This window comes from Coenobita brevimanus, chromosome 54, assembly GCF_032717465.1.
Source record: "Coenobita brevimanus isolate Jiangsu-jjx chromosome 54, ASM3271746v2, whole genome shotgun sequence".
Classification (NCBI taxonomy): Eukaryota; Metazoa; Arthropoda; class Malacostraca; order Decapoda; family Coenobitidae; genus Coenobita; species Coenobita brevimanus.
Genome location: NC_137007.1, coordinates 39,674,136 through 39,701,212, shown reverse-complemented (window position 1 = coordinate 39,701,212; position 27,077 = coordinate 39,674,136). Strand labels below are relative to the sequence as shown.

The following is a 27,077-nucleotide window of genomic DNA, read 5'->3' as shown; positions in this document are numbered from 1 at the left end:
TATCACTCTCTCTCTCTCTCTCTCTCTCTCTCTCTCTCTCTCTTTCTCTCTCTCTCTCTCTCTCTCTCTCTCTCTCTAATCGAACTCCCTAGCAGTAATCTTTCATGACCTTCTTCCCACACGTCTTCACATCCACACCACACTTCAGCTCTTCTTATGAACGCATATGCCAGGCGGAGGTGCTTTGAGAGAGAGAGAGAGAGAGAGAGAGAGAGAGAGAGAGAGAGAGAGAGAGAGAGAGAAAGGGATAAAAGGTGATGTGAACGAAAATGGGTAGGAAAGAGTGGTGTGTGGATGGGGAGACGAGAGAGAGAGAGAGAGAGAGAGAGAGAGAGAGAGGCGGCACAGAAGAGCGTGGGCTGTGAGAGCCGCTTGCGTGGAGGAGGGAGAGAGTGAAAGAGGGGGAAGGGAGTGAGAGGGAAAGGGGGGCAGGGAGAGTGAGAGAGAGGGAGAGAAAGGACACTGGTGAGGTAGGTCGAGAGAGAGAGAGAGAGAGAGAGAGAGAGAGAGAGAGAGAGAGAGACAGAGACAGAGAGACAGACAGACAGACAGACAGACAGAAACAGTGAGAGGATTAGATTGGACCGAAGAGAAGATGGAAAGGCTGAAAGGGAGGGGAAGGAAAGAGAATACTGATAGACAGACTGAAAGAGACCTAGCCTGGAGAGAGAGCCAGGGAGTAGGAGGGAGGGAGAGAGAGAAGGAGAGATAGAGAGAGCCAAGGGGAGAGAGGGAGGAAGAGAGTGAGAGAGGGGAGGGAGGGAGGGAGAGCCAGGGAGAGCGAAAGAGAAGGCAGTCAGCTCAGTCCTGCCAGAACCTCGGGGCGTACCGGATGACCCCCTCCTGTTTCGTGTCCAATCTGTGCCTTTTTCACAAGTCCAGGTCCGGCAGAGCCCCACCTCCGTCTGTGCCTCCTGAAGCCTCTCGTGCCTCCGTCTGTGCCTTCGTCCGCGATTTCTGTGCCCTGGAAAACCGAGATCAGACCCCTTGACACTGGTTCCAGCCCGCGTGTGTTTGTGTCCGTGTTGGCCGACATAGGAAGGAAGAGCAGAAACGAGGAGCTCCCCGAGTTTGATAGCCAGCGAAACTTAGCCTTTTGGAAGTTGTGTTTCAGAGGTGGTGTGATGACTGACAGGGCGTGTATGTGGGAAAGTGACGGGTGAATGACAGTCCCAGTGACAAAGAGTGGGAGACGGCTCATTTCGTTGACAGCGAGTGGATTAGATGGGTAGCGGGAGTTTAATATTTAAGAAAATTTGACCCTTTAGATGTTTTTGAGGTGGTTGGGTCATGGGGGTGTGGACAGGTGAGATGACGGATGACGAGTGGATGAGGGTACCAGTGGCAGAATAATAGACGGATGGATAGTTGGGTGTTTTAACTGACATCAGATAGACGATAATGTGACTAACAGTGGCCAGTTTTGATAGTCACTGAAACCTGGTCCTCTAAGTCTTCTTTTGGGGGTGTTCTGGGTGATAATTGACGAGGTATAGACGGGTAGGATGACGGATGATGGGTGGATTAGCGACGGATGAGGGACTGGATGAGTGGATGGCAGAGCTATTCGAGTGACGAGAAACTGAGTAGACCTGTGGAAGGCAATGTAATCCCTTCATGGAATATATAGACGAATGGATGAGAGTAATTAAGCAAGTGACAGGTGGATGACTGACCGGACATAGACGGATGAGGTGACGGGCGATAGACGAATTGAGAGACAAATTGTTTCAGTGACATGAGGTGGATAGGAAGGCCGAATATTAGTCCCAGATTATTTAGACTGGTAAAATATGAAGGCTGACGGTACCAGTAAAGGAGGACAAAAAAATACGGGAAGTAGATAGACAAAGAATGATCATGAAATAAAGGGAATATTAGCAATTTAGTCAGACGGATAGATAAAGCCGAGCGACAGAATAATCCGGGTACATGGGAGAGTGTTATGTGGATGAATGGGCGGTGAGTGACAGTGAAAATGGGGGACACCGATTACTTGTGTCAGGTGAATGAGTTTGGCTAATTGGCCTGTAATTCTGCTGACGGGAGAATGAGACAGGTGAGGCAGAGTGAGTGAGGCAGGGGACGAGACAGAATGAGTGAGACGGGACGAGACAGAGTGAGTGAGGCAGGGGACGAGACAGAGTGAGTGAGGCAGGGGACGAGACAGAATGAGTGAGACGGGACAAGACAGAACAAGTGAGGCAGGGGACGAGACAGAGTGAGTGAGGCAGGGGACGAGACAGAGCGGGTGAGGCAGAGTGAGGTAGAGTAACAGATGTGCAGGTTGCGTCAGAGTGGATGAGAAAAGGTGAGACAAAAGAATGAAAAAAGCTTTGAGGAAGGGTGAGGAACAGTATGTAAGGCAGGGTAAGGCAGAGCGAATGAAAATAAATGAGAGAGGCAGAAAGGGCAAGGCGGGATGAATAAGAAATGAATGGACTGAAATAGGGACTATGTGAATGAGTGAGGGAGTGTGAGGCAGGATGAGTGAAGTAGAATGGAGGAGGTAGGGAATGAGAGACTTATGAGGGAGTGAGGAAGAGTGAATGTAGGGGGAGATGAATGAGCAGAAGGCAGTAGAATGAAGTAAGGAAGGTTAGATAGAGACTTTGAGGAAGAGTTGTTGGATTGTGAAGCAGATTTAGAGAGGCGTGGATATGAGACAGGAGGAATGATACAGGGTGGGTGATTGACTGATGTGAGGCATTTTGAGTGTACAGGGTGAGTCAGGATGGATAAGAGAGGGAGTAAGAAGGATGGGAGAATAAAGATAAGGCAAAATGAGTATGCATAGTAAACAAAACAAAGAGAGAGAGAGAGAGAGAGAGAGAGAGAGAGAGAGAGAGAATTAGGATGAGGCTTGTGTGACGGGTGCCTGATGGAATGATGAATAACATTGATGACGGCGATGACGACTGGGCGATAGCAGTGACGAATTATAGCGGTGGTAAACTATAATTCGATGACGTCCTTTTGGGGGGTATTATTGCTGCTTCCAGACGGTTTTATTGAGCACAGGCAACATTGCTAGTAGTGAAAGGGGGCAAAGAACGGTATATCTAACATCCTTTACTTCGAAAAATGTGTTAAGCTGAATAAAATCGTCTGATTGTAGAACGAACAGAATAAAAAAAAAAATACGGACGAAATATAACTGCAGTAACTCTTTCAATAATAACACATTCACTATAATTCTACTACTACCACACGATTTTATTAAGTGATTTAGCCATCATTTTCGCACTCACAACAGGGTATTGCTTTGCTATGATCTTCTGTAATTAGGAAGAACAATACATAAAACATTCGTTCGCTTTAATACGGTCTTTTTTTTCAAGGATATTCGTAGTACCTCCACAGAACTTTATACTATCTCGGAATTATCTCATGTGGGGTAATGGAGACTATCTAACTTTTCCAGTTCCTAGTCTCTCCTAATTTGAATATGATCATTATCCATACTTTTACTACACGATCTTACTCGGCTTTGGAGAGACTTGGAGGTTAAAGATTTTGCCTTCAGTATCTCCTTCATTACATGGCACGAAAATAGGGAAGCAAGTGCCAGATGTATTGGAAGAAAATCTGGCAGTTTTAGAAGTTGTCATATGACGAAATGAAGAAATATAAAAGTGCAGACAAAGAATGTGCACGAGATAAGGGAAAATGAGCATGCATAGTGCAATTAGTATCACTGCTAATTAGTATCGCTGTTAATTAGAATCATTGTTAATTGGTATCAGTGTTCATTACTTTTCGCAACGGCAGTAACTAAGCAGCCAATTCTTTTATGCAGGGAAACTAATACGAAAACAACAGATGAGAACAACGGGTGGGCGAAAACGAGTACAATTGCCTTAAACTGGGGACATTAAAGGTATTGAGGGAGTTGAGTTAATCGCTTGATATTAGGGTCAAACTGGAAGCACTGAGTCCCTTTTTGCACGAAGACATTAAACTGATTGGGTGGACTAAGGGCTGTTCGGTTGATTGATTAGAGAAAGGCAGTAAGAGTAACTTAATGAAGATGGGTATATTAAAAGAGAAGAGGAGTATGTTAGGGAAGAAAGATGATAAGATTTCGTTAGAGGTGAATTAAAGGGTTTGATATTAGAAGCGTAGAGGTAAAAAAGTGGAGAAGGATTTGTAGGTTGGATATGAATAAGAGTAGATTAGAGAAGAGAGATTAGACGAGGAATTTAGGCTTAAGAAGGCAAATTAAAACAAGAGACAAGGTAAGAAGGATACTTGTCAACGAAGGAGGTTAATGTAAGGTAACCAAAAAGTTACAGGATTATTGAATATTTCCACAGTTCATATGATTGTAGAAAGTCTGATAAGGAAACACGGTAGGGAATCTGCTAGTGAGAAAGATGATCCAAGTTAGAGAATTATTAGGAAGAGGATTTGTGGTCTGTCAGAGATTCACAATGAGATGTTAGACAAGATTAGGATGTATTTGTGATGGAGACTAAAGGATTAACAACGCAAGCGAGACAATAAATTAATTTCGTACATCATTTTAGAAAGATTCACTGGACGAGGTGACCCTTAAGCTGAATAAAAAAAAAATCACCCGCAGATAACGAGAATAACCAATAATAATAAAAAAAATCACATGCTAATATATTTAAAACCATTCAATCGGCTAGAGGCATTGAGTCCCATCTGTTAAGCGAGTGGTATTAAAGTGAATGGTATTTTTTGCCGTAGTCAGACTGGATGTAATTGCTGATTGGGATTGGAAGAATGTTGTAGCTTTAGGTGGATGGGCCTGATGGAGAGAGAGAGAGAGAGAGAGAGAGAGAGAGAGAGAGAGAGAGAGAGAGAGCAGACATATGAAGGCAGGGATGGCATAAAGAGGAAAGCAATGAGAGAGGGGGAAGAGAGTCAGAGATTAAAATTAAACAAAGAGAAATGGAGATTGACGGCAAGAGCATGCAAAAAGGGAGAATAGATACAATAATATAAGAGAGAGAGAGAGAGAGAGAGAGAGAAAAGCAGTCATGTTATGGGTAGGGGGGAATAAAGAGCCATAAGTAGATACAGACAGACAAAAATACAGACTGGGAAAATAGAACCAGACAGGAGTACACAGGCCAAACAAAGACTAGGTGGAGACAAAGAAAACAAATAACAAGAGATAAAGACATACCAGACGGACATTCAGGAGAACAGATAGGAAGACAAAGACAATGAGGAAATAATAGATGAAACTCGCTGAACAAAGGAAACCAAGACAATTCAGGCGAAGGACTTATAGCAGAACAAACATTATTAGGACTGAAAAGGGAAAGGAGAACAATAAAGGCATAATTATAGAAAAGAATAGATTACAAACAAAGACAGTAGACCTCTTCCCCCCCAAAACACACACACACACACACACACACACACACACACACACACACACACACACACACACACACACACACACACACACACACAAAATTCCATGATGGCAGAGAAAACCACGAAAATATGGTAAGAAGAAAGACGCACCACAAGAGAAACTATGCATAACAAACTACACACAATTCCAGAAACGCAGGTGATTCACACACACACACACACACACACACACACACACACACACACACACACACACACACACACACACACACACACACACACACACACACACACACACACACACACACACACACACACACACACACACACACACACACACACACACACATATTGGTTCACAAAATACACACTGATTCGCACTCAAACACTGGTCACAAAATAGAAGTCTCTGTCTGTCTGTGTGTCTGTCTGTCTGTCTGTCTGTCTGTCTCTCCCTCTCTCTCTCTCTCTCTCTCTCTCTCTCTCTCTCCATTCCAGCCATACATAAGTACTGCTGTCACGCCACTAAGAATACTAACACGAAAAAAGCATAGTTGACATTCCAGTACGAAGGAGAAAATTGCCCTTGTTGATTATGGGAAAAAAAATATCGAGTTTTCTTGGGTCAGAGGGAGTGAGTTGGGAGGAGTGTAGAGTGGTTTGTTGTGTGTGTGTGTGTGTGTGTGTGTGTGTGTGTGTGTGTGAGAGAGAGAGAGAGAGAGAGAGAGAGAGAGAGAGAGAGAGAGAGAGAGAGAGTCAAGGTTAAATTAGGAAAAACGTGAGTAAGAGTGGCTTAGTGTGAGGGAGGGGGTGAGTTAGGGTAAGTGTGAGATAGGGTGAATGTGAGGGAAAAGGGGTGTGTGGGAAAAATTTTGAGGAAGGGTGACTATGAGGGTATGAGAGGCAGGGTGTGTTTTAGGAAGCCGAGTGAGAATTGACTGGGTGAGGCATGGTGGGTGAGGCAGAGTGTGTGAGGCAGGGTGAGTGAGGCAGAGTGAATGAGAGGGAGTGAGTATGGAAGGGTGAGGCAGGGTGATCCTTTCTTCCTGGTAGTCAGAAACACACACACACACACACACACACACACACACACACACACACACACACACACACACACACACACACACACACACACACACACACACACACACACACACACGTATTGATCACCTAGATTCTCACACACTTGTTGGTCCACCCTGTCCTCACTCATTACTCACTCATACACTCATTCATTTTCACAAGTTCTATTTGCTCACTCTCTTACTCTTCCTCCTTCGATCACTTTCTCTTTATGACACAGTCACTTTCATTCACTCAGCTATTACCACTTTACCCATATAATGTTACTGAGTCATACATACTCACTCACTCATACTCATTCATACTTATTCATAATCATACTCTTATTCATCATTTAGTTCTTCTTTGTTTACATGTTATTACACAGCCAACATCATTCATCATTCACTCACTCACTCACCACCTTACTTACTCACCAACCCACTCACTCACTCACTCACTCACTCACTCACTCACTCACTCACTTTAGTTCAACCGATATCCTCTGTTTTCAGTCGCTCACTAACTTACTGAAATGCAGTCAGTCATAATTCACTCACTCAGGCTGCTTCACTAACACTCACAGCTCTCTCTCTCTCTCTCTCTCTCTCTCTCACCCCTTTTCACATTCAGATTCAGTCACTCGCATTCTCTCAAGCACACTCAACCCCATTCACGCATCCACCCACACAGCTACACCCCACATTCACTGCAGAACACACACACACACACACACACACACACACACACACACACACACACACACACACACACACACACACACACACACACACACTCTCTCTCTCTCTCTCTCTCTCTCTCTCAAAACATTACCACACACACACAAGCCATTCTCACATCGAAATCCAAATACTGAAAAGAACGCAAATCGCCTCAGAGCTGGAGCATTTCATTAGCCCACTGAAATACCAGCAATCTCGTTCTTACAATCCTCATAGCCAACCAGTGCTCGTGGTAGAATGGTGAAGGTGGGGTAATAGCAGGGGTAATATTATTTTGACTACTTGTGGTTCTCTCTGCGTTGTAATATCATCAGTTTTTACTCGATTAAAATACCAAAGCTGTATTTCCCGTAGGGGCACTGATTCATCCATGATTTACATCTGCTACAACTACTACCAAAGTTCTACCCTCTCGGGTTAGACCTGTATGTGCACTTTTTTTTTTTTTAGCTTATTCTTGCTACTTCCCGACAAATTTATTCAGATTAGGAGAAATGTTACGAATTAGAGGAGCAAGTTAGAGCGTCCATTGGCTCCTTCCATACGAGAGGTTCTTGCGAGATTCAGGGTTTTATCATGTAAGAGCTGAAGTTCCTGGGACGTTTTCCTTTCATTTTCATTGTACCAGAAAATTTCTAACCAGAACAAAGGTAAAATGATTTGATGATAACTGATGATAACTGGAGACACTTGAACGAGTTGGCCAAGCAGGCAAACAGCACGCATGAAGTAAATTCACCACAGACCAGAGATTATGTCAGCGCCATACCAAAAATGAATTTACTCCCACAGTTTTGAATACAAGCGAATGAGATAATGAACACACGCACCCAAACTGAATGGCATGAAAACTGAACCGTAAACCAGTCCAGTTGGGAAGGAAAAAGTATAAATCACAAACACAAATTTTACAGAAGCATGACACTTAAGAAAGAAAAACAAAACATCTACGGATACATGAAGACTGAAAACCGAAGTATTAAAAAAAAATAGCAGTTTTTTTATTTAACCATATGATTCAGAATTTTTTATAGACAAAAAAACTGAACACTAAAAGAGATAAATAAATATAAAAAACTGCCATGAAACTCAAACTAGTCATACCTACCCGAGACTAAATCCAGACGAAGAGGGACGGATTTTATAGGCAGGCGACGGTGATGAGGTGGTGCTTGAGGAGGGGAGGCCGCCGGGAATTGATCGGTAGCCAGGTGGAGTCCCGCCAGGAGAGGGAAAAGGAGGAGAAGGAAGAGGAAGAGGAGGAAGTGATCCCGGAGGGAAAAAGAGAAGGGAGAAAGGGTAAAATAGGAAGGGAAGAAAAACAGAGAAGTGGTGAAGCGAGAAGAGGAGAGGAGAGCTCTGGGTTTGAGTCAAGTGGAATAAGAGTGGGAGAAGAAAGCCCTCTATGTGTCGTGGAAGATTAAAGAAGAAGCAAGGAAGGCGATCGAAGCATTGTATTAAAAGTAAAGAGGGGGCTAAGAAGGAAGAAACGGATAGGGTTCTCGGAAAGTAACAAAAGGAGGAAGACGGAAAAAGAAGAACCTCTTGGATCTGCGTAAAAAGAAAAAGGAGATTGGAAAGAGGGACAAAGAAGGAAAGAAAGGGCTGTCGGCGGCTAGGAAAAGGAAGAGGAACAGCAAGAAAAGATAGGCACTCTGATTATCGTCAAAGGAAAGGGGGCTCTTGGACTATCGTAAAAGGAAGAATTGCAAGAGGTGTCTGTCTGTCCGTGTGTCGCGAGGGCCCTCATCAAACTGCTAAACTCTGGGAACTCCCTGTCGCAGCCGTCATGGTGAAGATACTGTGTCGCAGCGTTGTTGGATACGGTGAGTGAGTGAATGAGTGCGTTAGTGCGTGGATGAGTGAATGAGTGCGTGGGTGAGTGGGTGAGTGATTGAGAGTGAGAGCTCCTAATAAAAATATAATTGGCTGAAGTTTGGAAAGAGAAAATGTCGTGTGCAATATTTTTTCCCCCAAGGGTGTTATAAATCTCTCTCTCTCTCTCTCTCTCTCTCTCTCCAAATGACACTCTGAGGATCCTATTTCGACTTCTGTCCTATGAGGCTGGTCAGGTCAGCCATCTTGTATTCATGATAGAGCTTCAGCCTCCACTTCAGCCTCAACCTCGCTGCCAACCTCAACCTCGCCCTCAACCTCAGCCTCACCCTCAACCTCCATTTCGTTTTCTCTACACGCTCGTTCATTAATCCTACACCCACATTATTTGCGATTAAAGCGACCCCCCACCTCCCATGGCCAATACCCAGCTTCCCTCTCCTCCCCTCCGTCTCTTTTCCTCCTCTCCTCTCACCTCCTCACCTCTCTTTCTCTCCCCTCCTCCCCTCTCTCCTCCTCTCACCATGACCTGTCTTCCCCTTTCACCTGTCCTTTCCTCTCCTTTCTTCTCCTCCTCTCTCCTCCTCCCTTCACTTCTCTTTTCCTTTCCCACAACCCTTCTCATCCTCTCCCCCTCCCTCTCACTTGCACTCCCTACTCTTCCTGGCCCTGCCTCTCCTCCCCTACCATTTCCTTCCCTCTCCATCCTCTCCTCTATACCCTTCCCCTCCCTCTCAGTCCCTCCCCATCATCTACCCTTATCCTTCCTCTCCCTCCCTCTCGTATCCATCCCCCTTCCCACCCCGCCAGGTGCACACGGTAATTAATTTAGGTGTGCAATATCAGGTAAGCTGTTTAGTGGATGCAAATGAGTGGCTGGTTGCACTGACCCGCACATAACTTAAAGGTCGCTTGTTGGTGAGCCTCGGACGGTGGTTTGGTGTTTTTTCCCGCTATGAATTTTCCTGATTATCCCTGCCTGGTTCTCTTCTGCTTCTGTTCTGTCCTGCCTTGCTCTGATGTGCTATCCTGGTCTGTCCAGCCTTGTTTGTCTTTAATATTCCTGAAGCAACTTGGCTTGTTCGTTATCAGAATCTTCCTAATGTATTCTAACCTTGTCTGTCTTGTCCTTCTTTGGCATGAATTTTCCTGATGCTTCCTCATCTGCCGTAGCCTGAATTTTTCTGGTGTTTCCTCTCCTGATTAGCATTTTCCTGCCTTGGCTTGAATTTTCCTAACAATCTGTCTTGATCTGTCCAAAATTTCACCGATGTCTCCTGCCCTAATCTGCCCAATCCTCCTCTGTTTAACCTTGCTTTGAATATTCCTCCCGTGTCCTGAATATTCCTGCTTTAGCCTGGCCTCATCTACCCCCGTTTGACCTTTCCTACTTTTGCGTGTTTCATACTGTTTTGTTTCCTTACTCATTTTTTTTCACGTTTCACACCCACCACCCTGTTCCGTTACTCCCTTTCCCATCCCATAGCCTCCACACCCCACTGTTTTCATCATCATCATCATCATCATCATCAGTACCCCATTATCTAGCAAATCACTCCTCATTCTTCACTTTTCTTTTTTTCTTTTCTTTTTTTTATTTTATTTTATTTTTGGGGGTGTTTACCTCCCTCCATCCACGCCTGTTCCAGTCTCTTCCAGTTCTACCCTTACTCTACTGTTCTACTTTCTACCCATTATTATTTTCATTCCATTCAGACACTCCCTCTCCACTTATCTCCCCCATTCTCTACTACCCTTACCTATGTCCTGTAACTGTTCAATCTCTGTCTCCACTCTGTCCATTCTTGTCTATTACCATTCTGTGTGTGTGTGTGTGTGTGTGTGTGTGTGTGTGTGTGTGTGTGTGTGTGTGCGTCCACTTTACACATTTTCCCCGGACAAGTTAGATATTCTTTAAGTCTGTGTACTTCTGGCCTGTTTTTAGCACTCTGAGACAACTCATTAGGAGAGAGAGAGAGAGAGAGAGAGAGAGAGAGAGAGAGAGAGAGAGAGAGAGAGAGAGAGAGAGACATATGAAGGGCAGGGATGGAATAAAGAGGAAGGCATTGAGAGAGGGAGAAGAGACTCAAGGATTAAAACAGTAAACAAAGAGAAATGGAGATTGATGGCAAGAGCAGGCAAAAAGAGAGAATAGTTACAATAATATAAGAGAGAGAGAGAGAGAGAGAGAGAGAGAGAGAAACAGGGAGAGAGAGAGAGAGAGAGAGAGAGAGTCATGTATATAGGTGTAATTTTCCTCTCATCACAGTCGCCATTAGCACCATCATCATTACCATGAATATAACCATCACCACCACTACAGCCAATACCATCACTAGTACCACCACCACTCAGTCATCACCATCATTCATATCATTATCACCGTCATTTATACCACTGTCACCACCACCATCATTACCATCATCAGAGCTACTGCAACATCCTCATCCCTCTTATGAGCACTTCATTCATCACCATCACAGCAACCACCATCATCACCACCACTACTAGCATCACCATCACCACAGACATCACCATTACCACCACTAACATCACCATCATCACCACCACTAACATCACCATCATCACCACCACGACCACCACCATCATCACCACCATCATCATCATCACCTTCATCGTCACCAAACTCATCGCTACCATCATCAACGCTTCTATTATAACGACCTGCCTTTCATCACAACTCCCTGTTATCATCAATTGAGACTCTCTCTCTCTCTCTCTCTCTCAAAAACTTCGTACCAAGTGACTTATCCGGGCCGTATAGATAATCGATGTGACCATACTGTATGATCCGTGTAGGGTAAGAGAGAGAGAGAGAGAGAGAGAGAGAGAGAGAGAGTATGAGGAGGAGAGGTAGGGAGGAAAGTTGCATTAGCTATAATAATGGGCTGGAGGTGAACTTCGAGGATGAGAGGAAGGGAGGCTATGGATAAAAAGGTTAGAATAAAAAATGTGAGAGAATAGAGAGAGGCGAGGGTGAAAGGCAGGGCACCTGATAAGATTAAGAGTTGGTGTAAATATTTAGAAGGGAGATATAATAAGAGAGACTAAGAGTGAATAACTGTCAAGAAATATTGAAAGACTGGATGTGAAACTAGAGTGAAAGGTAGAGTGACTGAGTGGGACAGAATGAAGTGCTTCTGTGAGAAAACGTAAGAGGATATAATCTTACATACAAGCGTGATAAAGACTGGGAAAGGAGGCTATAGTGGTAGATAATAGAGTGAACATGGCTAGAGTGAATGTGACTGAGGCTAGAGTGAATTAGAGATAAGAATGAGCAGTTAGAGTGAGAAAGACTGAGAGACTGTAGTGTATTTCTGTCTTGAATGGGAAATAAGCTCTTAAGAGTTTGAGTGATGGAAAATGGAAGAAAGAATGAGAGACTGGATGAGAGATAGGATGATAGTATGACAGCATGACAGATCAGATGAGAGATAAAGTGAGAGAGACAATATTATGAGAGACAGATGAGAGGCGGTAGTGGAAGTTTGTGTGACAGGAACTTGTGAGATTAGCAGGGATGGGAGGGTCGAGTTAGGGTTAATGAGAGAGAGAGAGAGAGAGAGAGAGAGAGAGAGAGAGAGAGAGAGAGAGAGAGAGAGAGAGAGAGAGAGAGAGAGGTCTGCTGTTAATACTAGTAGGTCTTCAGTTCCATTAGTTTAATATTATGATCAAATTGGCATAGAATGGGGTCAGGTGTAATTAGTAAGTAGGTATGTAGGAGTGGGAAGATAAATATAGGTTGATTAAATAAGTCAGATTTAGTTACTTGTATTTAATGTTTGCCTAATCACGTTTATTTATTTTAGCTTTTATATTTGCTTGGATTTTTTACGTTAAGACTGACCAAATAACGTTTATTTTAGCGTAGTTACGTCTGAGTTAGGTTTAGTTGTAAGTTTGAGAGGACAAAAGCGAGGTGAGGAACGGTGCACTGACCCTCTTATTTACTGGTGATATAAGGTGTAATATTGCGTACAGACCCCTCCACCTCTCTCTCTCTCTCTCTCTCTCTCCCAAATATTTGTAGCTTTCCTCTGGCTTATACTTCTTCCTTTTTTTTCACTACTGTATTGGTATTAGAATCCTTCCCGGCTTTCTTTTCTTTCTCTTTCTGTTACATTCCTTCTTTCCCACATTCGTCATTTCCTTTCTTCTCTTCTTCCATTGCCTTTTTTGCTCATTCATTTTTATTCACCCATTAATTTCTTCTTTCCCTCTTTTCATTCATCTGGTTCATTTCCTTCCAATTTTCCCCACCATCCCTCTGTTCTTCTGTTACTTTTTTTTTCCTTTCTTCCCCCCTCCTTCCTGTCGTCTTTGCATCTTATTCTTTTTCATTTAGTTCTCCTTTCCTTCACCTGTTTGTCCCTGTCATATTTCGTCCTTCCTCCTCCTCCTCCTCCTCCTCCTCCTTCTCTAGCTTTACTTAATGCACTTTAAGGAGTTTTGTATATCCGTTCGCATCGTCCTTGTTTTCTTCTCCTTTCCTTCGCTTCTTTATCCTCCCCCTTATCCTCATCCTCTCTCCTTCCTTCCCTTCTATTTTCTTCCTTGCTTCCTTATTCTTCTCTTCCTTTTATCCTCCTCTTCTGTTTGTTCCTTCCTTTCGTATTTTCCGTGGTCGTCCTCGCTTCCCTTTCTCCTCATTTCTTCGTCTTTTCCTTTCTCGTCACTTATCCTTTCCTCCGTTGTCCTTCCTCTCTTATGTCTCACCTTTACCTCTTTCCTGATTCTTCGCTCAAACTGCCTTCCTTCCTTCCTTCCTTCCTGCAATCCGTCTTCCTTCCTGCCTTTCTCCTTTTTCCGCTTGCATCCCCTACTTTCCATAATACACTTCTTAGAGATTAATATATCCGTTCACCTCCTCCTTCTAACTTCCCCTTCTCCTCCTTCCCTCCTTCTTCCTTCCTTCCTTCCTTCCCTCCTTCCCTTCTCTTCCTCTTCCTCGTCTCTCTCCTCACATCCCCTGCTTTACTTAATACACTTTTACGAGAATCGGGTATCCGTTCGCCTCCTCCACGTTTACTCCTTTCTCCCTTCCCTAATCTTCCTTGCTTCCCTTCTTCCTTCCTTCCTTTCTGCCTTCCTCTTATTTATTTTCTTTCTTTTTCATTTCCTTTTCCTTCCCTCTGTCGTTCTTTCCCTTCCTTCTTTATTTACTTCTCTCTTCGTCCTTCCTCCCACTTCCTTCCTTTCTTCCATCCTTTACTATTCTCTGTTACTTTCTTCTTTTTTCCCTTCTGTTGTTCTTTCATTTCTTCATCCCTCCTCTCTTTCCTCCTCCTCTTTTGCCCTCTTCTCTCCCTCTTTCCTCCTCCTCCTCCTCCTCCTTCTCGAGAGGACCATAAGGTCTGTTGCTGTTTGCTTTCCTTTGTATTCCTCCTCCTCCTCCTCCTCCTTCCGTCCTTCCTTCCCTCCCCCTCCTTGTCTTCTTCCTCCTATCCTCCTGCTTTCCTTAATACACTTTTACGAGAATCATGCATCCTTTCGCCTCCTCCACGCTAGCCCTCAAGTCCCACCTCGCTCAGACTTTCACTACATATTTTTGTGAATATTTACAAAGGAAAAATAATGACAGAGTAATTTCAATACACTTTGGAGAATATATGCTAATAAATGATAATAAAAAGATAAATTACTACAAATAAATAATTCATGTTATTTATTAAAGGGTATTCTTTTGCATATACGTAAATCCTATCCACCTTACTTGTCAGCCTTTGTCATTTTCTTCTCTCATCAGTCACCTTCACCATCGCACTCCTAGTCTGCCTGTCTACCCACAACCTTTCCTTTCCTCATCATCTACCTTCACTACCCTACATCCAATCCACCTGTCTGCCTACCCCTGTCCTACCTATCAACCTACCTCCTGTCGCTCCCTCACCCCTACCTTTCTACTCAGGCTGACTAATCAGCTTACCTATTCTTTATTTACTTCCGCCCCTTCTTACCTACCTACCTACTTACCTACCCCAGCACCACCCTCTCTATCTACACATGTACCTCTTATCTGCCTGCCTACCTACATATCGATCTACTTACCCATCTACCTACTTACCTACCTTCCTGCCTTCCTCTTCCATTTTGTCTCACGCACCCACATCCAGCCACCTTCATTATTGCCTACCTGCCGCGAGTCCCAGCCTCCCCACCTACATAATTACATCCAACCTACCTGCCTACCTACCTACTTACTTACCTACCTACTGACTAACTACTTGTCTGCCTATCGACCTCTCTTTCTTTTGCCTTCATTCTTGCTCTGCTTCATTCTGTCTAGGTTACTTACCTACCTACGTGCCGACCTACCTCTTCCTTACCATTATTCTGTCTTATCTTCACTTTGCACCCTACTTACCTATCTACCTTCATTTCATACCTCTACACCTATCTGCCTACCTATCTACCTACCTGCTGCTTACCCACTGCTTACCTACCTACCTCCCTCCCTCCCTTCCTACCTCCCTCCCTTTTTCCAACTTCCCTCTTTCTCACCCACTTTCTTCCAGTCCTTACCGTATCTTCCTACTTCAACCATCAATTTCTCCTCTCATCCATCTTCGTCCCTATCTCAGCTCACAGTAATGCTATCACAGTACTTTCTCCTTTGATGTCAGTCCCCTCTTTTCGCTCAGGACCTTCAAATTGTTCATATTAGGTCGGAAAGTTTCGCTGGGAGTTCATTTAAAAATATCATTAGGGAGGAATTGGAAGGTGAGAGAGAGAGAGAGAGAGAGAGAGAGAGAGAGAGAGAGAGAGAGAGAGAGAGAGAGAGGATGGCAACAAGAGGGGAAGAGAAGTGAATGAGAGATAAAAGAAAGAAGAGAAAGTGAAGGGAGAAGAGAGAGGGAGGGAGGGAAGCAACGAGAAGCCAAAAGCAGTGACGTGAAAAATGGCGGTATTGGGTGGATGAGAGGCGGAGGATTGGAGGAGGAGGAAGAGGAGGAGGAGGAGGAGAGTAGAGCAAGGGATGGAGAGGAGAAGAGGTGGAGGAGAATATGAACTGGAAAAGAAGATAGTGAAGATAAGAAAAGGAACGGATGGGAGATGACGAAAGGAGAAGAGGACAGATAAAAATTGAGGAAAAATGGAAGTGAGAAAAAGAAAGAAAATAGGAGGACAAACAGGAAAGTGTTGGGGAAATAATATAATGGCGATAAAAGGGGGGATGAAAGAAGGATACTGAGAGAACCAGGGGAAAGTGAACGAAGTTGATGAATGGAAATTGATGAGCGGTGTGAAAGAATACAGATAATATTGCAAGTATGAGAGAGAGAGAGAGAGAGAGAGAGAGAGAGAGAGAGAGAGAGAGAGAGAGAGAGAGAGAGAGAGAGAGAGAGAGTAACAAACACAAAATTAAGAAAGAAGACTGAGAGTCCGCAGAAACCGAACGAGTGGAAGCAAAAGCGAGTGGAGTGGAGCCAGACCCCAACGAGAAAATTTATCAGGCAGAATAATAAGTGAAACCTGGCTGGCCCGCTCCCTAGAGTTTCACCAAGAGGAAAGATTGGGATCGGGAAGTTGTCAAATTTTCTCAACTGATTCTGAGCTTTAAAGTTTCTGAATCCCTTTTTTAATGCGTCAGAGAAGGAAGGAAATTTTAGTTTTGGTTTATTCATTTATTTACTTATTTTATACTTGATTTTTTCCATTAGGTGTCGACGTGTGATGTGTATGAGTGAGGTGTGGCTATATTAGGTGTCGTGAGTGTGGCGTACGTGTGGACTGTGATAGAATAAGGTGTGGCAGTGATAGAATGAGGTGAGGCAGTGTGGGTGTGGCAGTGTGATGTGTGGTAATAGCGAGGTTTCTGCAAGGTGTGGCAGTATGTGGTGTGGTGGAATGGGGTTTGCGTAAGGTGAAGCATACTGTGGTGTGTGTGTGTGTGTGTGTGTGTGTGTGTGTGTGTGTGTGTGTGTGTGTGTGTGTGTGTGTGTGAGAGTGAGAGAGAGAGAGAGAGAGAGAGAGAGTGTGTGTGTGTGTGTGTGCAGAGGAAAAGATGGAGAGAGGGGAGGACGAACAATGGGAGGGCCTGAGTGAAAGAGAAAGGAGAGGGAAAAGGGTATAGACTGAGAGAGAGAGAGAGAGAGAGAGAGAGAGAGAGAGAGAGAGAGAGAGAGAGAGAGAGAGAGTAGACGAGACGAGAGAAACCCTAACCTAAATATGTAGCGTCTTCTCTCTACCTTCCATAGAGAATAAAACCAGCATCAGATTCATTATTATTCAGAGCGAGTGCCAGGAAGGGAGATTACAGAGGTGCTGAGTGAGTAGGTGTAGGTGAGAGGCTTCGTGTTACCTTTTTCTTGGTTCAAGGTAATCGTTCTTTATGTTCAAGCCTTCCACCGCCGTCCCAATTCACACAGTGGCACATTTGGGGACCTGGATGGAATTTCGACTGTTAGGGCTCAGTCTTAAGGGATAATTACCAGTTAGCAAGCGAAAGAAAAGAAAAAATATCTGCCTTCTTCACCGTAAAGAAGTATCATGTAATTTCTTTTCCTTGCTACCAGGCGATTTTATGTAGCTTAGAAGAGCCCCGAATTACGGAAGGGTTAGGGAAGGCTGTATTTAACCCCTCCCGTTCAAGTGGTGTATCCTAAGGTGGGCAAAATCGTCGAGATATCGCAAGAATAAAATTGAAAGAGCTTAAAATCCCTCCTCTTTATGCAGGCAATAATCTAAGCCTTGATCTTCTCCTTCTTACAGACAGCGTTGGTGAGCGAGGTAGGGGTGAGGCTGGCCAAGACCTTCCGCCACTCAAGAGGCTAAACGACCAGGTAAGACTTGGATTTTGTTGTTTTTTGTTTTTTTATTATTATTCATTATCACTTAAATTTTTTTTTCTAGTTTAACGGTAGTGATCAGAACTCTCTCTCTCTCTCTCTGTCTCTGTCTCTCTCTCTCTCTCTCTCTCTCTCTCTACGATAGGACGTGATGATTTGACCATAACTAAGACAGTAACTTCACTGATTTTGAAATAAATAAACAAGAGAAGGAAACATGAATAAAGATGAAATTTGCATAGGATAATATTGAATAAAACAGGATTATGGAAAGTCAAGGGAAGATAGTGTTAGGTAAGAATATAAATAAGAAAAGAAGAGGAAGCGTATTGGCTATGACGATGTGGCCTGAAACTTAGAGAGATCCGTTTTTTATGGCATTCGTGAGGGGGAAACTCAAAAAGATGCATTTTATTTGGCTTTATGGCAGTGGTGCTTTGAGGGTGATGTGGAGTGGGTTGAACTGTGGCCTGGATCTGTTTTATGGTGCACTAAACCAGTATGATTATTGATGGGCCGTGTGTGTGTGTGTGTGTGTGTGTGTGTGATAAGAAACGTACATCTAACTCCCATTCCACCACAGGCTGAAGGTCGCGTTGACTCCGGCGACTCTGCCCTGAGCGGTAGTGACGGTCGAGGAGGGCGGCGTGGAGGGCGTGGTGGTGGGGGTGAAGGCCGGGACAAGAGCCACAAACGCAAGTCCCACCTCAACCGATCCACCACCTCGGAGGAGCCAGTCACCACCGACCCCTTCTCACCTTCCCATCCCAGCGACAGCAATGGTAAAGTACCCCCTTGAACGGTTTCTCTTGGTTTATCGTTTTCTTTTCGTTATTGTTATTATTATTATTATTATTTTGTTACTTTTAATATACCTACCTAGTACACAAAAACCTTCCACATTACAAGAGTAGGCCATCATGTACCCGTAGGCATAGGTCCCCCAAGGTACGAAGTAGGTCGTAAACCCTCCCTTTTAACAGTAGCGTATTTAAATATAGCTTTAAATCCCACACATTAGCTCAAAAATCCTCCGAAAAAACCGGAACAGTTGTGAGTTAGCCTTAAAATCTCTGAATGTTCCTATAAAATCAGTTATAATATTCGGAGACCATATCCTGTCCTTCCATGCACATCCCTTATAGCTTTTTGAGACTGGGGTGTCACTCTTAACCTTCCAACCGGCCTAGAGGCTACCAAATCCTACTGCTGACTTAAACGTTGACACCAGCGAATATAAATACAGGGAGATAAAAGAGGTCGAAGAGGGTATTAATTATTCATTGTGGTTGATAGGGATGAGAGATGGGAGAAGAGAAGAGTGAAGGAAAACGAAGAGGGAGGGAAATGGCAGGGGAAGAAGATTAGGCTATAAAGGAAGGGAGAAGAGGAGAGGAAAGGGTGGGAGGGAGGGGGGGAGAGGATTATGGAATGCAATGAAAAGGGAGATAATGAACAAGAAGATGAGATGGAGGAAGAGTATATGAAGAAGAAAGAGTTGGAGAGGAGATAGGAAGGAAGAAGGGAGAGGAGAGGGTGGATGAGACGTGAAGAAAAACACAATGTGGATGAAGAGGAGAGGAAAAAATAAGAAGAAAAGAAACAAAGAGGAAATAAATGGAAACGGAGAAGTGGATGGAAATAAGAGATACAGAGGGAAGATAGGAAGGAAGGAAGGAAGGAGGGAAAGGAGAGGATGGGAGGAAGAAAAGACGAGGGTGGATGTAGTATGGAAGGAAAGGGAGAATGTGAGAGGGAAGGGAGGGAGAGGAGAGAATATACGGGGATAGGGAAACATAATCCCAGTTTAGAATGGACAGGTCAGGTTTGATGGTTCTTGGAGTAGAGTTCAGCAAAAGATAATAATTCTTGACTTTCTTGCCCAGATCTGTTGTTTTCTTCTAGGTTACTGTAAAAAAAAATGTGGCCAAAGGATTGCAGTCGACCAAAACATGGGTACTACATCTGCAGTGACACAATAGTCCTTTTGTTTTCACCCCATCAGACCTTTGATTCCTAACTGCCCGGTTCTTCAATGGACTCTCTTGCTATCCTTCCCTACTTGCTCTTCAAAGTGGATGCACCCTTTCACTGTTTCCCCTTCACTGCTCTCCCTTGCCATTCCCCAATACTTTTGTGTAGCCTCCCTCTATGTTTGAGCTTCCCGTTGTGTGTTCTGCTCTTCGGGTTTTCTCAGTTGTGTAGATGCATGGGTTTCACTTCACCTGCATATTGATCTGCATTAGCGTTGCCAAAGCAGACTCATACGGCTTCTTTCTTGTCCATACTTTTCCCATATATCATTTTAGTATCATTTTAATATCCTCTTGTATGTTACATATAATCTTATACTGCCCACACAGAGTTACATCAGAAAAAAAAATTGCATATATGTAACGGGCTGAACTTTATAACACTGGAGTGAAGGTTATGATGATGGTGATGATGATGATGATGATGATAATGATGATAATCCAGACCAAATTGGCAGTATAATAAATAAGATGTGTATTATCCAGAAATCAAGGAAAACAATTAATGTATGCAATCGTCAGGTTCCAGCACGTGCATTCATTACATATTTCCATTCTGTCATCTTTAATCATCATCATCATCATCATCATCATCATCATCATCATCATCATCTTCACTCCAGTGTTATAAAGTTCATTCTTTCAAACCAGCAGAGATTTTTGTCCATATGCATCTAATATTCCAACTCGAGGGCCAAATACAACACAAATATAAGTACAGCCAATTTATAGCACTTCCTCATGACTAGCATCGTATTCTAGTGTTAATCGCTTATTACATCTCGACGTTAAAAACAGAGGCAATTAGATATATGACTACGAGAGTGAGAGAGAGAGAGAGAGAGAGAGAGAGAGAGAGAGAGAGAGAGAGAGACGCCTGTAGGAAAAAAAAAACACTCACACGCGCGCACAATCACTCCTCATTCAAGCCATCGAAAGCCTCGATGTAATTAAAAGAGGAAAGGACAAAGAAAACGTAAAAATGTATATCGGAAAAACAGCATTGGGGTCAGACCGTCAAGCTGTCAATTCAGTAAACATTTTGCTGTATTTCTGAACTGCGTCTTAACCCCCCCCCCTCTCCTTTTCTTTCTCATCACCCCTTCAGCGCGAGATATGTAGTTTTTCCTTCATTCTTGCAGCTTAAGAGGGAACTATATAGCGAAGGGATTAATGAAAGCCACAGCCAAGTCCTCTGAGCTCAAGAAAAGTGTCTGAAGTTAAATATAAGGTAGAATAAGACGCCATTGAAGAAGTTGGTGAATTTAGGTCAGCAGTACACACTTATAAGAGAGAGAGAGAGAGGGAGATTACAGTAAAATGCTTAGAATATATTATGAGGAAAATTGATCAGTAGAAAAATGAAAGTAGGAAAAAAAAAACTATTGATTAAAACTCTACCCCAGGCTTGTTGCTCCAGCCTGCCCTTCCCCCTTGAGCAGTTGCTAATAATACAGCTGCAATCAGACCTACACCTCCATATCTTATCCGCTTCCGATACCGTGTGAGCTGGGGGAAGGTAGGAAGGAAGGAGGTAGGATGGGAAGGAGGTAGGAGAGAGGGAAGGAAGGAGGAGGGAAGGAAAGTTCGTAGGGGAGAAGGAAGGAAGGAAGGACAGAAGATAAGAGGGAGGGAAGATGGAGTGAAGAAGGGAGAAAGAGGAAGAGAAGGAGTTTGGAAGATGAGAACGGAGAGTTGAGAAAGAGGGGAAGAAATGAGGAAGGGAAGGATGGAGGTGAAGACGATGGATTTTATCTGATGAAAAGATAAATAAATGAGGGAGAAAAGAGGGGTTTCAGAAGAGGGAAAAAGAGTAATAAAATAGAATGAGAAAGGAAGGACAGAGGAGATATTAAAATGACCAAGAGAAGAAGAGCTAGGAAGTAAAAAAGAAGAGTTAAAGTGAATAAGGAAGGAGGAAGGGAAGGAAAGAAAGGGAATGCGACAGGATGAGAGAGAGAGAGAGAGAGAGAGAGAGAGAGGAGCTGGAATTAGGTAAGCCAATTTCCCGAGCTCCCTAAATCCAGACATTTTATTCATCGGACTTGGAGTTATATTGAGTGGGTTGTGGTTGTGTGCTGGTTTATGAGAGAGAGAGAGAGAGAGAGAGAGAGAGAGAGAGAGAGAGAGAGAGAGAGAGAGAGAGAGAGAGAGAGAGAGAGAAACTTTTATGGTATTTGTCAGTGTCGATGTTTAACTGAGTGGGATGCGAGTGGAGAAAATGTGTGTGTGTGTGTGTGTGTGTGTGAATTGCTGTATGTATTTTTGCATGTACTGTATGCAAGCATTCATGTATGTGCGTACCTGTGAATGTATATGTATGTTCGTTTAACTGTTCAGTGTCTGGAGAGAGAGAGAGAGAGAGAGAGAGAGAGAGAGAGAGAGAGAGAGAGAGAGAGAGAGAGAGCACACAGACGTCACAGACCTTAAGATCCTTACCATGTAGTCATACTCTCTAATTACAGGAGTTTAAAAATGAGAGAGAGAGAGAGAGAGAGAGAGAGAGAGAGAGAGAGAGAGAGAGAGAGAGAGAGAGAGAGAGAGAGAGGAAGTCAAGCGGAGAGAACCAAATGGAGGGGAGAGGATTGGAGGGAAGTGAGGCAGGAAAGGAGAGAGAGATTGGGGAAGGAGGGGGGGATGGAGGTAAGGAGCAAGGTAACAGGGAAGGCTAAGACGGAAGGAGGGAGAGAAAAGTAAGATGTAAGGTGAGCAGGGAGGGAGAGGTGTGAGAAAAGGAGAAAGACGCATAAGGAGTAGAAAGGACTACGAAGAAAAGGAAGGAAGGAAGAAGAGAAGGCTGGAAGGCGAGAAGGAATGAAGGAGGGAGGAAAGGTAGGACGGAGGAGGAGGGCAGGAGGGCAGGAAGGTGGAGGGAAAGATTGGGAGGAAGAGGGGAAGGAGGGAGGAGGGCAGGAAAGAGGGTAGGAAGGAGGGATAGCCTAGAGAGAGAGAGAGAGAGAGAGAGAGAGAGGGGGGAGAGGTTATCAGTTGGGATTAAACTGATTTCGCAAAAAAAAAAAAAAATCGAATACAGAAGATAAAGACTCTCCCCCGCCCACCACTCCCTCCACTACAATACCCGGCAGGAAAAAGTCAGAAAAAGTATTATGATTGTCTGGCGGAAAATATATGAATACATGTTTATTTAAAAGACTCAAAGCAGACGTTATACATATTCAGTATGTAACCTACGTCACTGAAGAAAGAAATGATTGAGAGAATGAACGTATGTGTGAAAATTAAATAGAGGAATACAGGATAAGAGGATAGACAAAAGAATGAGGGAGGGGAAGCAAATGGAAAGGAGGAAAGTGAAGCAGAAGAGGGACGAGGAAGTAATGAGAGAAGGAAGAGGGGAAGATTAGAAGGAACAGAGAGAAAGCAGAAGGTAAAAGAAAATAATTAGGAAACTGAGACCTATAGTAAAGCAGAAAGAAAATACAAATATAGAGAAAATTACAAAGAAAAGGGAATACGTGGGAAATGAGAAGGAAGAGGGAGTGGATGAAGGAAGGAAAGAGGGTGGGAGGGAGGAAGTCGAAAAGGCAGGGTAGAAGTTAGGTAGCAAAGCAGAAAGTTAGAGTCTGGAACAGGTTGGGAAATGGGAAGCCAGGTTTGAGAAAGAGAGAGAGAGAGAGAGAGAGAGAGAGAGAGAGAGAGAGTTACGTAATGGCGAAGATAACTTTAAAGAACAAGGACAGGAAGTAGAAAGTCTGGTTTGAGAGAGAGAGAGAGAGAGAGAGAGAGAGAGAGACCTAAAGACTCCTAATTCTCTCTCAACCCACATACTAATCCAGACTGACATGACAAGTGCGAAGGCTATTGAAATCTCTCTCTCTCTCTCTCTCTCTCTCTCTCTCTCTCTCTCTCTCTCTCTCTCTCTCTCTCATGAACTTCTCTTTGTTACTCCACTGAGAAAGCTTGCCACTCCGTCGAAGTCTTTGCCTCCCTGATATGGCTTGAAACTTTCTAACCTCTGAAACTTTCCTTCACTGAGAGAGAGAGAGAGAGAGAGAGAGAGAGGGGTGGGGAAAAGTTAATGAAACGTGTGTGTGTGTGTGTGTGTGTGTGTGTGTGGAGAGTCGAGTGTGGGTAGAATATTGTTTGTTACTGGAGACCTGTGTGTGTGTGTGTGTGTGTGGAGAGTCGAGTGTGGGTAGAATATTGTTTGTTACTGGAGACCTGTGTGTGTGTGTGTGTGTGTGTGTGTGTATTGCATTAAACCATGAATGAATGAATAAATAGATGTTCACATTAAAGGAAAACGATATGAATGGAGGTGAGTGGGTGGCGATTAAGGAGAGAGAGAGAGAGAGAGAGAGAGAGAGAGAGAGAGAGAGAGAGAGAGAGAGAGAGAATAAAATATTAAAACGCCATCGATATTCAAAAAGTTATAAGGGAATTTGGTGAGAGTTAAGAAAATTTTTGATAAAGTGGAAGTCAAAAAGGAGAGTGTCGAGAAATTAGCGAGGGAGGAAGGAAGGTGAATTCGGCGAAGCGGGGACGAGATGTGGCCGAAAGAGGGAAATTGACCGAAAAGGTGGAGGACATGAAGCGACTGAGAACGTGAGAGTATTAATTTGAAGACGTTATGGTCGTGTTTTAAGTGGCATAGGAGGCATTTTCGCACTTCTTGTTTAGCGATTTTTTTTTAATATTAAACCCAATCATTATTCTGTATGCCATTTACATCTCATACTAGTGGATGTTAGGGTATTATGTGCCAGATAAATTGCTAAGGAAAAAGTGCTTCGACTCTTCCCAAGCCACTCAAAATGCGATTCTATAATTGGGTAAAAAAATATATAAATAAGTAAATAAATGGAGGCACGAATGGGCTGCGGAGGTGAAGATTCTTAGCTGGTAAATGAAGCGAATTATTGATATATTTTTAAGGCAGGAGGTGGAGACTTGAGGCAATGGAGGAGATGACTTTACATTAGTTGCGAGAAATGTGAACGAAATGAGTGATGGAAATGAGGCGATCACTTAAATGCGTTGGGGGAGACGAGGTGGTGGATGGGGTACGTGACCTAAGTGCTTACGATGAATAAGAGGTGAATGGCAGAGGTGAATGAATAAATTAATGAACCAGGTAACTTAGGGTGAATGATGGGTGTATAAAGGAGTATAAAACGAGGCAGTGACTGGGGTGAATGACTGAGTGAATGGCTGGGTGAATAACTAGGGTGAATGAATGCATGAGTAACCATGGTGAATAAGAAGGTGAATATTGGGTTAATAGGCGGGTGGATGAATAGGTGAATGACTGAATGAGTGGAGAACTAGAATTAATGAGACTAAACAAAGTGAATGAGGCTCAGCTAGATGAAATTGTGATTGAGGTGAATAAGGACTGACAGTGAATGGCAAGGGATTGGAGGTGACTAATAGAGAGAGAGAGAGAGAGAGAGAGAGAGAGAGGTAAATTAAATCGTGAAGTCAGGTGAAACGAATCGCAGAAATTCAGGTAAGTTGAAGTCACGTGAAGTCAGGTCAGAGGATTAGGTGAAGTCAAGTGGAATTTCGCCATATATAATCAGGTAAAATTTTCCTCCTGAAGTTTAGTCATGTGAAGTCAGGTGAGAATTTTGTCATGGAATTTAGATCATGAAATCAGATGAGAAATGAAGACGAAGGAAGGTAAGGAAGTCAAATGAAGGCAGGTTGTCAGATGAAGTCAGATACGTTAAATGATGTCTAGTGATGTCAAGGGAAAAGTTTGGGAAGTCACATGATGTCATACAAGTCTAGTCATTCAAATAAAGTGTAAACCGATGAATTCAAATGAACTCAAAGGAAGTGAAGTCAAATGAAGTTAAATATGAAATTCCCCAGTCAATCCTACGTCCAGCTAAGGCGTCAGTTACCCCTCGTTAAAGGCCTAGTTAATTATCCAAGGGCAGTTGGCTCGTTGGTGCTGCTGCGTTGGTAATTAGTGGGACAGACTCGTTAGCAAGGACACTTCACCCTTAATGGCCTTGTCTACCTGCCCGGAATGTCTGTTTGGAGGACTGATTTCGTGCCTGCTTCTGCTCTTATCTGTGTTAATAAATGCTTTGGTGTCGGAGAGGGGCCCTTCATGTGGTGGCACTGATATAACCGGCTGGCTCATCTGCCTGACTATACAAACATCACTCAACCTCTTCTTCATCCCCCCCAAAAAATGTGGTGGACTGCAGGTGAAGGGCAAATTAAGGCTGCAGTTCACCGGGTTCACGTTTCAGATGAGAGTAGTGCCACAGGTTCAACAATAATGTCTGGTGTTTCTAGTCTAACCATATGAACCCCCTCACAGAAGGTCCTAATCTCCATAATAAATTGTCTGCAGAGGTATGACTTGACTTAGGAGAACCCCTAAATGTAGTGAGGCTTCCTACCGAGTCAGAAGGAAGGAGGGGGCTAGGGAATAACTAGGTGGTGAAGGACTGAATTTTACCGAAATACAAGTGTCGGGGCGTAACCCAACATGAGAGGGCGGCATTAGTGTGTAGGGAATAATCACAAACACATACAAGCGAGACTGACAAGGAAAACACTCAAACAGTCCCCCAGATAAAGAAACGCAACATTCCTTCTACATCCAGGTCCTTATTTCACTTTTAGGTAAGAACTACATTGGGCACAGGGGAAACCATGCTCATTTTGCTACAACTCTGCCTAAAATTGCCATCTCTCCATCATGAATACTGAGTTGCAATAATAGATTAACACTGGATTTTGATGATAGTCACTAAGAAATGCTAGGGAAAGGATGTAGCGCCGTAGTGTTGTTCTATTTTGTCACTGAGCATCAAAGAACGAAAATCTCAGCCAGGTCAAGGTGAAAAGAGTATAGTGGCATTTTGCTTTCATATATTCATGTCCTGGAGACCCCGGGACGGATGTCAGGGATATTCAGCCGTAATCATAACCTGCAGTGCCGAGACGTGGGAGGTGAAGCCTGCAATCTGTCTCTTTTGGATCCCTCAGTGCATTTCTCCTTTTTTTATCCCTATTCCTCCATCACTGTTACGCATCTTTTTCCACCTTCCCTGCTTCATATAGGGTGGAAATCAACCTTTACCCTGGCATCATCTGTTCATTTCCTACTCCCACACCCACACCCACACCAGCAGCCTGACCCTCCCCCGCAGCTCATACAATAACGCCCTGTGAGTTGCTAGTGGAGTGCTATCTAAGGACAAGCCTATATATTCTCCCTACACATCCTTCCTTCCCTCCTACACACATTT

General features: G+C 43.7%; 1 protein-coding gene across 1 annotated transcript in view; it reads left to right on the top strand.

Annotated features, from left to right (window-relative positions):
• Positions 1 to 27,077, top strand: part of LOC145401115 (uncharacterized) — a 273,880-nt gene that overhangs the window by 18,132 nt on the left and 228,671 nt on the right. The window contains exons 6-7 of the mRNA XM_080273486.1: positions 17,733 to 17,803; positions 18,393 to 18,591. Of these exons, the coding sequence (XP_080129612.1) occupies positions 17,733 to 17,803; positions 18,393 to 18,591 (270 nt within the window). The remainder of the gene's footprint in view (positions 1 to 17,732; positions 17,804 to 18,392; positions 18,592 to 27,077) is intronic.